This window comes from Scleropages formosus, chromosome 11 (genome assembly GCF_900964775.1).
Source record: "Scleropages formosus chromosome 11, fSclFor1.1, whole genome shotgun sequence".
Classification (NCBI taxonomy): Eukaryota; Metazoa; Chordata; class Actinopteri; order Osteoglossiformes; family Osteoglossidae; genus Scleropages; species Scleropages formosus.
The window spans coordinates 10,153,202-10,165,092 of record NC_041816.1 but is presented as its reverse complement, the minus strand read 5'-3'; the positions used below and the strand labels follow the sequence as shown (position 1 = coordinate 10,165,092).

The 11,891-nt window shown below is 42.2% G+C and overlaps 1 protein-coding gene across 1 annotated transcript; it reads right to left on the bottom strand.

The window, feature by feature from the left end:
• Window positions 1-1,181: 1,181 nt before the first annotated feature.
• Window positions 1,182-5,570, bottom strand: pygo1 (pygopus family PHD finger 1). The gene is made up of 3 exons (XM_018739575.2): window positions 5,147-5,570; window positions 3,960-4,045; window positions 1,182-3,628 (listed from the first exon to the last, which is right to left on the bottom strand). The coding sequence occupies exons 1-3, from the start codon at window positions 5,193-5,195 to the stop codon at window positions 2,450-2,452; spliced, it is 1,314 nt and encodes a 437-aa protein (XP_018595091.2). The 5' UTR covers window positions 5,196-5,570; the 3' UTR covers window positions 1,182-2,449.
• Between the last annotated feature and the right edge of the window lie 6,321 nt (window positions 5,571-11,891).

Sequence of the window (11,891 nt, the reverse complement as noted above, 5' to 3'; positions counted from 1 at the left end):
CATCTGGTGTCAACAGTCATCTAGTGTCAAATCTGCATAAAAATATCAACTTCACATCAAAAACACCAAATATTTAAAATACATAAATGCAAAGTAGCAGTGTTAAATCTGACCACTTAGATGGTATTAGGAATATGTTTTATATTCCAATTTTCAAATTGCTTTTTCTTAAACTAAAGACATAAGAAAATATTGTTCTATAAATTAAAGGGGAACATATATTAACAATAGCAAATGTGGAATCCAATAAATTATTTGAACATATTATACGCTACATGTATTTATAGCACCAAATATGGTGCAAAGCTGACAAGGAATGTGGCCGATTTTCGAAATCAAAAGGGTCTAATTTTATGACATTTACCCCATTTCAATAAGGTTGAACTGAAAAATGGAGCCCTGTTGAGTTATACATTACTCAAATTATTTCACCAGCATAACCTGTAACATGAGGAGGGAGAATAGGTGGAACTAGAAATACTTTATTTTTAACGGCACATGATTTCTGTTGCACACAATGTATTTTAAGAAACCACAGTTCATAAAATTGTTTTATCAACAGAACCATTTAAATGTCCTATACAGGTCAACAGTACATAAGGAAATTAAACATGGGATAAAAAGAATATAAAAGATTTTAAAAAAAAAAAAAAACTTCACCTTCTTCAGAATATCTGTTACAATCAACCGTCTAAATGCTACTTTGCCAAGCCAATAAGGAAACAAGGCAGATAACTACCTTGCTAAGCATGATCACCCATCTCAGACAAAACACCGTTACATCCTTCCATCCATTATCAATAAACACTTGTCCTTATTAGGGTCCTTGATACTTTAATTTGATCTTAAAGAAGTGATTACCATCAGCTATTAGTGGGGTCTCCAGACAGGTGTTTTCCCCTTAGCTGCAGAGCTAACTACTAACAGCATCCCTTCACTTTATAATTTGTCATCACATAGATATCATTTCAAACATATTTATGTATCTTATTGCACATCAAAACTTTGTTAGTGGCCATATGATTCCCATTACTAAATGCACTCTTCTGTTAAACAGGAACAGATCCAGTTCTTTAATTTTAAGATCAAGGTTTGCAAACCAATCCTATTTTTCAGACGTCCCAAATTACGCATTTCAGATTAGATGCATATTACTAATTTTATATTTACAATTAAATTAGTTTTTTTTTTTTTTTTGACCTTAATCCTGCTTTCATTCCCAACCTGGAAATACACCAGACCCATTAACCGCTGTTAGCATAGCATATCTCTGGTGCTATAACTTCGAACCATCACACAATTAGAGAAGGAAAAAAAAAACAAGTACCAGTAGCAAATTTTCCATTGTTAGACTGAGCGTAAATGGAAATGAACCATATGATCAGGAAAGGCCAAGAAATCAAGGGACTGTTGGCCTTAGACTACTAAGATTCAACACTACTTGGAGAAATTGTTTGTACAACAGAAGGCAATATGCTACAATTATCATTTAGACTGTGAAACGGACCTTTTTTCCCTAAAGCACTGTCAAAACAACACAAAGACAGAAATACACCTCACAAGCAAATACTTTTAAAACACTGAAAATATCTTGTCCCCCATGTCTTCCCCCAACAGACCTACTGGAACCCAAGCCCAATAAAACCCATGAAACTCAGTCTCCATTTTATGCCACAGTCAAAAGTTTACATGTAGAAGTATTGTCAATTATTTCATTTAGTGCTGAGTACTAATATTGACACACTGAATTCCAAATTAGACTAAATTAAAAGTACAGAAAGCAAAGGGGAAATGAGTCTGATGCAAGTAGAGTACCACCTACTGTATTATTTTTTTTCATTCTGGTAGCAGTTGTACAAACAAGATTTTTGTAACACAAAACTGGTAAAATTATCTGAAAATTTTGATCATAATACAAAAATATTTAAAGTAGAGAAACCCTGATAATACTGCCAAACAAGTTGTAATATGAGATCATAAGTAATAATTCTGTGTATACCTTGTTATGAAAGAGGACCTCCTGCCAATGTCATAAGCAAAATTTAATGGTCACTATAATATATCTGAAGACTTGAGGCAACTTCAGAAGACTTAACCTATTGCATAATAACAACAGCAACAACAATAATAATGACAAAAGCTGAAAAACAGAGAACAGTCATTTGCCTAGACTTTATGGAGAGATAAAACCATGCCTTGTAAAAACACCTATAACAACAGATGACACCAGGCACCACGGAGACTCCAAGAGGTCATTAAAGTTTACTGCCAAGCTTACAATAGTAGTATCTGCAACAGGTGAAACTGCAATAAGAGTAAAGAAACAATTATGCAAAAAAAATCTGTTTAAATGAAGGCAAGTAGAACAAGTGTAACTGTAAAACAATCTGAAATTGAAAATGGGGGAAAAAAAAAAAAAAATCAAGCGCTGAATCTTCAAAGTGACTGGTTATCCCTCGCTGCTGACCGCAGGCTGACCCGCCAGTTCCCGGGTTCTCATGAGCTGTGCCCCTTTATCCTCCATGCACGTGTCACAGCCCCACACGGCCAACGCCTCGGCCGTCAGAAGGTTGTATGCCGTCTCCGTCATCCCAGTGCACACTCTGTGGAACCACTTCTGACAAGAGGCCTCGCACATGATGGCCTCCTGGTCATCCTTCACCTCGTTCAAGCATATGCCGCACGGGTAGAGGGGGTCAGCCGACGGATGGCCAGATCTGCTGGGGGTGGCCACTGCCTTATTGCCAGTCGCACCTGTGCCGCCACTGCTGCTGCTTCGCCTCTGCCTCCTCTCCAGGGAGGCCATCTCCTTGGGCCCACAGGGCTGTGGAGAGTTTTTCAGACTTTCACTGCTCGGGGAGATGATGCCATTCAGCTTGTCCATGGTGTCAGAATGGGTGCCTTCCTGCCCGATGGGGACAGCTCTGTTTTTTGGTTTTAGGTCAATGGTGTTGTCACGACCCGTGCTCTCCTCGGCATTCTGGCCCTGCTTCTGGGGAGACACGGCATGGGATACGTTTCTTGCAGAGGTTTCGCTCGCATCTTGTTTAGGCACGGGGATGCTGGGCTGGCTCAAGTTCTGCTGCAGCCCAAAATTGGCACCAGGGTCTCCACAAGGCCGCATGGGCACGTTCACATTGGCACTGCCCTCAGGTCCAAAACCCAGGCCCAGGTCAGAATTTGTGCTCCTGCTGATATTATGTGGTGGCATCTGACTGAAGGCGTCTCCCGGACCAGGTCTATAAGGCGGGTTTGGCGGTACAGGCATGGCGTTGTTGAACGACTGATTTGCGTATGCGGGATTATCGTGGTGCCCGTAATTAAAGCCAGGCCCCCGGTTAAACCCCATAGCCATTTGGTTCTGAGCAAAAGGATGGAGCTGGTTTCGCATTTGGTATGGGCCTCCATAGGGAGAAGGAACACGCGGCGGCAGGTGGGGTCCCATCCTGTGGGGGCCGTAACTGGTGAAGCCTGGGTAGTGAGAGTAGCCGGAGTACGGGCTGGCGGAAGAGGTAGGCTTCAACGAGGGCGCATTGTAGTTGTCATCAAACGGGTTTACGGCCACCAGGTGATCCGCACTGGGGTTTGGGGGTGGGGCATACTCTGACAGCGGAGGAAATGAGGATGCCTGGAAAAATGGAAAACGTAGTCCCGATGACTAAAAACACAGCACGGAGAAGCAGATGGAGAAACAAGTCCAGCTGGCTGCAATAAAACTGACAGTAAAAAAGCCTTACATCTGCTACTCAGATATCGCCACTAAAAAGCAAAAATAATGAAAGCAAACCACTTGAGTGCGCACTGATGTTCCGTAATTATTTCTAAACATGTACAAGCCATTCATTGTGCAAGACTGACTGTACAAGGTCAGAGAAACAGGAGAGAAAAATTGTGCTTGGTCTCCCTTGTCCTTTGAAAAAAGCAAGATGGTAAGAGATGATCAAGTGAAAAGCAGCTACCTGGGTGTTTGACTTGCGCTTTTTCTTATCTGGGCTCCCCAGGAGCACCCCTGGACCTCCTAACCCCTCCAGCCCACCATCTCCACCTGCAAAATCACATGCCAGCACAAGTTAAGAGATGCACCTCATTTGTTCTACTCAGTAACATTATTAATTCTTCAGCTGACTCCTTTGTTGGAGGACACATATAATAATCCACTTTACAGCAATTTCCCCATTTATACGAGCTGGGTAACCCCACTAGCTGTTGAAGCCAGACGCTCCAGGGATCGAGTGCCCAACAGTGAGTGTGATTCAAACCAAGAACCTTCAGGTGTCAAAGCAACAGCCTTCCTTCACCACTCCCCTACCTGCTGTCACATATTTGACAGCTTTTAAAAACTTTGCCAGAGGAGGAAAAAAAAAAAAAAAAAGCCCTCCTGAAACGTTTAAATGTGTAAATACAGGCGCGCATTCTTTAGAAAGAACCATCGAATGCAGAGTCTCTGTCCCAACTTTAGCAAACTTTGCGGGCCCGCGTTGCGCTCAAACTTCGCCTCATGTGAACATGTGTTTTTCGGCTCCTCGCTGCTGCCTATTGCTGCCAGGGCTCCGGAGTCCGGCCGCGCCTTCTCTCACTCACTCGGAGCAAACGTTTCGCACCCGCCCCGGAGCACAGCAACGGCACCACGGGGGCGCGCTTGTCGTCGAGTCCGCGAACGTCACCGTGTCCGCGGCCGGGCGGGGAAAGAGCAACTTTGCGCTCCGCGTCCCGCAAATTCGCCGTGTTAGGTAGACAGACGCCGCCGGCCATGCAGGCGCGAGCCGCCCGAAGCCCTGAAAGTTCGCGGCGATGCCAGGACGGGTGCGCATTCCGACATGTACGCACACAAAGACGCACGCGGAGAGATAAAACGCGGCATATGACAAGTTGCGCAGACCTCAGAGGGCTCCTCTCAGTCCATGCTGCTAGCTAGCTAAGCGCTCGGAGGACGCCGCTCCGTCCGCCGTTTGGTGAACGCGCGCTGCGCTGCGGGCTTCCGCCGCTCGCCGAGTTTCATTCACTTCTTCAAAGGCCTTGAGGTAGGCCGACGAGCTCCTCGGCGGTCGCCGCCACGGTCGCGACTTTGCGCGCCGCCCGGCGGAGGCGCGGGCGCACGGCGCGCGGCGGGCTGAGAGGGGGAAATGCGTCGCGAAGCGGCCGTTACCTCTGTTCCTCTTGAGGGAGAGCGAGTCTTTGTCCTGTTCCGCTGACATCACCGGGTCCCTGGCATGACTCGAGCGAGGACGAAGGGCTACGGTCGCCGCGGTTCGGTCGCTCTCAAATTAAATGCCGAAAGGTGAGGCGGCGCGTGCTCTCGGTGTCGCCGCGTGCGCGGGGTGGCGAGCTGCGCGACTCCGCGAAGTTTGGGAGGAGCGGACGAGCCGCAACTTCGCCGTGTGTGCGCTCACACACGCACACGTGGGGTGGGGGGGGGTGGAGTAGAGAAGAGAGAGACACCGCGGACACCCTGCGCTGTCGCGAATTATTTGTCCGCCCCTGAAAAGTCGACGCGAGCGCGGAGAAGCTCGTTCGCGTATGAGCGCGTCCGCGGCGCGCCGTTTGATGTGGAGCCGCTGATGTAACCACGCGACCGCGGACGGGCTGCCTCTCGCTGGAACACCTTGTGCTCGTCTTTCCCCTTTATTTACCACTGTTCTTTGTAGGAGCGGGTACTTCTGCCATCCTGTGATGGTCATGCGTGTTTATTACACATGGCTTCTAAAACATAAGACATTATGATAATTTTGAATTTACCATCACACAAATGGTTTACTGTCAGCAAGAAACGTTCAATAAAATAACTACAGATTTAAAAAAAAAAAACATACTGTGATCCCAAACAACTAGTGCTGTGGTTTTTAAGGAGATGAGTTAAGTAATACCTAGTAGAGAATAAGCCTCTGTATTTATAAACCCAGTTCTTGAGTAGTCCTGAGAATTGTATAATTTTGTTTATAAAGAAAAATCAGTTGTAGTAATTGCATTCATGCATAATACATACTCAACAGCTCATTCCTATGCATAGTGGGCTTTTACTGCAAATCAAGCAACCCAACCTGCTTGTGCATCACATCATTTATGCATTAACACATAAAGTAGCTCCCACTGCATTGCTTTACTGACACTTTATTCAAAAGCAGCTCATAACTTCATTCATTTGTACAGTTGGGTATTTCAGTGGGGCATCTGAAGGGTACAAAGTCAGGGCTGTACACTGCAGTTGTCCTAGCAACCTGTAAACTAAGATCCTTATCTTTTTTTAGCTGTCTCCTTTGTCCAAGGTGACTTCCAACTTTACAGCTTCCGTAAAGGTGATTATTTACCTTACTACAGCAGGAGGGGGATTCAGACCAATTCAATGCTGATACTGTGAATTCCTTTGATGTTCTTACCTATAATCTTTCATCTTTTTATAAAGCACCTCAAGAAGCTTTAATTGCACTGCATAAACTGAAGATTATTATCAGTGTTACTAACACTGCCTAGTGAACCAATTCTCATAATTACTGTGGTTATTCTTAGAGCTTGTAATTGTCTTCACTGAGCTATTTTTAAAGGGTCATTTTCAGAAAATCAAATTACACAAAGGCATTTGCAGTGATATTGCCTTTCAGGAGAAAATTGCTTTTCAACTGATAGGGAAGGCTTTCTCTGGCCTTTTCAGGATCTTGAGCACTTTCTTTAACTTTTTTTTCTGCTGTAGGGGTCATTTTCATAATAGATGATAGTTTTACACAATGAAAGAAGTGACAAGATTTGTGAGAGATTCTTGTGAGGGGGCATATGGCTTCCAGAAAGCTGAGCTGTGCAGGAGAAGCAGTGCCAGATGTCGAGGGAGGGAAGGTGGGGGGGGGCCTGCTCACTGTGTGGTGCTCAGTGTCATCAAAACTTGGATTTTGCATTGAGATTTCTGCTCTCATAAGTGTAAATTCATTGTTAATTACAAACATTTTACGGTACTAACTACATTGACCCGTAAGTCCCAGTTCTCATAAAAGCAGCCTTTGTTATACGAGGAAGCCTGTAGCTACTACAATCTCCATCAGGTTAAATGACCTACATGTTGTGGGTGTTGCACTTAATGAGTTTCTGTTTTGTAACAGCCATACTGTAGTACCAGTGCTGTGCTTCATTATGTTTATGAGCGCCAGTCCAAATTGTGACTTCTTTGCCTTTCTGAATAATATAACAGTTCACACACACACACACACACACACACACACACACACACACACACACACACATTGGCTGAAACCACTTCTCCCAAGCAAGGTCACGGCAAACCAGAGCCTAACCTGGCAACACGGGGGCAAGGCTGGAGGGGGGAGGGGACACACCCAGGACGGGACGCCAGTCCGTCACAAGGCACCCCAAGGGGGACTCGAACCCCAGACCAGCCAGAGAGCAGGACCCGGCCAAGCCCACTGCACCTAATATAACAGTTAAGTTTGGAAAAATAATTAAATATATATTAAAACAAATTTATAAAATCTCTAAAGTCTTCGAATCCATCTCCTTATGATATACTTTTATTAAACTGTGGAATATAAAATGCAGTGGAGTGGGATTTTGTATTTGTTTTAAAAGTTATACGTTTATTCGGGGATTCTTTATATTGTCATGTAATTAGTATAGTTATATTACATAATAAAATGCATCTTGAATCTGTATCTTGTTGCATTGAAATTTTTCTCTTTGGTATGTCAATCTGAAAGTGCTGTATTTTCACAATATTTAAATGAATAGGGTTAAACTGCAATATTCTGTATTAACAGCAGAGGGAAGCATCATCTTAACCACAATGGAGAGTCAGTAGAGTAATGAAATTAAAACCTATAAAGTCAACCTTCTGCTCCAAATGTCATCAGTTCACAAGGTCTCAGGGAGCTGGTTGAACACGTGAACATGCATTAAGACTGCTGAACCTGTGTGGAGAAAAAAGGCAAGCACTCCAGTATGTGATAGATATTGGGAGCTCGCAGACAAAGATGGGGGAGCATTTAGCAGTATTGATCCAGTCAGTAGATAACGAAAGCCAAGTGTAATTGCCAATGGTGTACAAAGCAGCAAACATGTAAAACTGATAATGTGTTAATGTGTATTTCTACAAAAACATCACAGCTTCCCATTCCAGCCCATGTTTTGTTCCTGGTGTAACAGATCCATAGGCCTCTGGGTAGTAACACTATACATCCTTGGAGTAGTAGCACATCTTTATAGTATTTTCCACAACATGGACTTCAGTCAGAAAAGACTGCACTATAGACATCTGGGCATTTATATCTGGAATTGTCTATTTCACGTAGGAATTGTTCACTAATACATAGCGCAGTTTTTAATAGTTAGCATCTCAATATCTTTTATTTCATTTGCACAGTGTCATTTTAAGATGCTAATCTGACTTCACTCAACTAAGCTTAACATTATCAATGACTGCTTACCCAATGGGGGTGCGGTGGCGCGGTGCGTTTGGCCGGGTCCTGTGGGTGGGGCTGGGGTTTGAGTCTTGCTTGGGGTGCCTTGTGACGGACTGGTGTCCCGTCCTGCGTGTGTCCCTTCCCTCTCCAGCCCTGCGCCCTGCGTTGCCAGGTTAGGCTCTGGTTCGATACTGGGACAAGTGGTTTCAGACAGTGTATGTGTGTGTCCTTATCCAATGCAACGTTGAGTGGTTCTGAGTCTATCCCAGCAGCATAGAGGGGTGTGCAGGGTATACGAGATGTAAGTCCACAGAAGGGCAAGTAACACACGGCAGGCAATTTGGAGTCGCCAGTTCACCTTCGATGTATATGGAGAAACCCATGTGAACACGGGGAGAACATAGAAACTCCAGACTCGCTCCCTATTGCATCAAACCAGTCTAAGATGTGAAGTATTAATGTGTTAGATATGACTGAGTTTGTTATTTCAACATCCTGCTGTTTGATGGAAAACTGCAGCAGCTTCTAAAAAGTCATCAATATACTGATAATTAATTTTTTGTATCAGTATTAAACACAAGTGAAGTGAGTTTTGTTGACATTTTATGAATTTTGCATGAACCTCAAATGAAGTTGCTACATTTGTATTAGATCATTTTATAAAAGTTTTAGTATTTGTGAAAAAGCCATAAAACAATAAAATTCCCCAAAAAAGACCTCAGACTCAGTTTAATTTTCATGAACATTTTTATTTAATCTGGGCAATTTTATGAGTTTAAATCATTTCTGGCATTTCATTAGATTTGTATAGCATTTTTTGGCATAAACATTTATGCTGTAGTAGAGACATAAACCTGCCTGGACACTGACAAAAAAGAATTAAAAAAAACAATGAAAATGTACTTCGAAAAGAATATATAAACAAAATAGTAAGTAAAAGAGGTACATTCAAAGCTGGAGGCTGGTGCTGGCCCTCACATTAGCAGTGACTGAGCAGCTGGGGATCGCCCTGAGTTTCACTGTATATTTCCCACAGCCGTCCATCACAGCCGCAGAGCGTTGGCCCGGCATGTACAAGACCCCGGGTGCAGACAAACGGAGCACACACACAGGGCTTTACATCGAATCCCTTTCATCTTACACGTTCAGGAAAGAAGAAATTTCAACGCAAAGGAATACAGTTGTACAAAAAGAGGAAACACTGCATGCGATTTACTTCCCATATACTTGACACTAGTCATCTCTGGGTGTTGGCCATTCTGGATCCATATGTCCTGTGAAAGCCTGCAGTGGGGGTGCTCTTGTGGGTGGGAAGCATATTCGTTGATATACCTGCTAAATGGTCATTCACTGACACGCTAATGTCACTTAGATATATGTAAACTTGGATGAGGAAAAAAATACCACTTGGACACAAACCTCCAAATGTCTACTTGTTTATAAAATGATGGCTACAAATGAATAACTATTGCCATCTTTAAAAAAATCTATGTTGCCACTTGGTTGCTTTAGGCCCGCTGTTAAATTACTTAAAAATTTACTGAGTAAAATGATGCTAAAACCATTTCAATTTTTCACTGTGAACAGAGGTGAGTTCCAGTCACTGGTACTAACAGTAGGCAGAGAATTAGACATGGAAATAAAAAACAACCAAAAATCCATTTACCATATGAACACAACAGATAAGCTCAGCTTCCCAGATTAATGCTCACATACAACATTTTCAAAGATATAGTAACATTTTTATCAAACTTTAGGCATCTCAAGGTAAACCAAAATTCAGTCAGTGCTTTTCCCAATACTAGGGTGTACATTATGCCCCTTTAAAGTACTATAGTAAAATATAATTCTCCTCCAGTGAGAAACTATAAAAAATAATGGCACAGAAAAATCAGTTATTTTTGTTTCCTTCAGTGATTTACAAATGAAAATTCAAAAAGCACTGACACTGAACCACTTCCATCTTGGTTTGTGGTCTAAAGACACCCATATATTATGAATTAAAACAATAAAAAAAAAACATTAAAAAATGGAAAACATGCATGGATGACACTAGGCTGATCACTAGCTAATATGCAATGGTAACCTAAAAATCTTTGGCTTATATTGTTTGCATTCCAAATAAAAGTAAAACTGATTGTGTCACACTTCACGCAAAGGATTATCCATGTCGTTTCAGAATTATCACAGCTGGGGATTCAATTTGTTTGGTTTTAACAACAAAATTCGTAAAGAGAAACTGATTACTTATTTGGTCAGTGAATACATAATGCCCCTATTGCTTTCAAATATCAAAAAAATCACAGAACCCAGGAAAAGGTTCTTCTTCAGAAAATGCCAGCTTTCCATCTGGTAACATATGAGGACATACACATGAGTGCAATGGGGTGTTTGGTTCAAAAAGCAGCATCTTAGCTGATCCTCAGGAACATGATCTTTGGTCTGGTGCAAGACGCCCTCGGCATACTGTTCCGGACCAGCTAAAAGATTCAACTGAAAAGTAACCGAGGAAGCAAACAATTCTTTGGATAAATGTCGATTACCACTGCATATAAGCTGTACTCTAAAATCAAAGTGTGACAAGGCAATAGACAAGCAGTAAATTCAAGTTTCTACTCTAGTATTAAGCACCAACTGCTTTCAACAAACAAAAAGCTGTGTACTCAGTAGTACATTATAAGCCAGCAAAAATATATCTTTGGAAGTTAGAAGGTTTTTTGGTGTATATTTCATTTCACTCCATTCTTCACTACCATTTCATTGGCTGCATTCTTTTTGGTTTTCAACAGTCATTCTGCATACCTCTCTCATACCTTTGTCTGCTAGGTCCCCATTCAACATCCTTATATTTTCCCAAACATGTGAAGGACCTTTTCATCATTAAGGCTATTTTTAAAGCTTTTAAGGTCTGCTGTACTGTTAACTTTCAGTACAGACATTTTTGGTTAATTCAAAACAAAAAAGGAAGAAAATAGCCCACTAATAAAAAACGTGGCACTGAAAATATACTGAAGGGAAAAATTAAAACGGAAACGCTTCTACATGTGGCAAATTTCAGAGCCTCAAATGACATGGTCATCTCAAGGCTTCAAACCATTACTGGCACTACATTCATACAGACCTACAACTACTACCTATAATAATCAGTTCAACTCTAAAATACCCTGTATGTGAGCCATGTAACAACACATAATACATGGCTTTTAAAATGTACTAAACCTTGTTCCCTGAGTGGAGGTAAAATAACTCTACATACATATAAACGCTTTAAAGGAGGTAGTTTAAAACAGAAACAATAAAAGCAACAGCATACTGGAATAGAACATCAACATACAAAGACATTAAAATTATTTGCCTGGGGTTTTGCATGTATGAGAAATTTATAATATATTTTCAAAGCAGATTTGTGTGCATTTATGTCACATCATATGGAAAACCTGTCCTAGGTGATAGATTTCTTTGTCCTACATCAACCACTCAGAGACAAAACAG

Coding starts and splice junctions, on each gene's coding strand:
- pygo1 (XM_018739575.2), bottom strand. CDS start 5,195: ATGTCAGCGGAACAGGACAAAGACTCGCTCTCCCTCAAGAGGAACAGA. Junction 4,046..5,146: donor CTCCCTCAAGAGGAACAGAG/GTAACGGCCGCT, acceptor GTGATTTTGCAG/GTGGAGATGGTGGGCTGGAG. Junction 3,629..3,959: donor AGCGCAAGTCAAACACCCAG/GTAGCTGCTTTT, acceptor CCATTTTTCCAG/GCATCCTCATTTCCTCCGCT.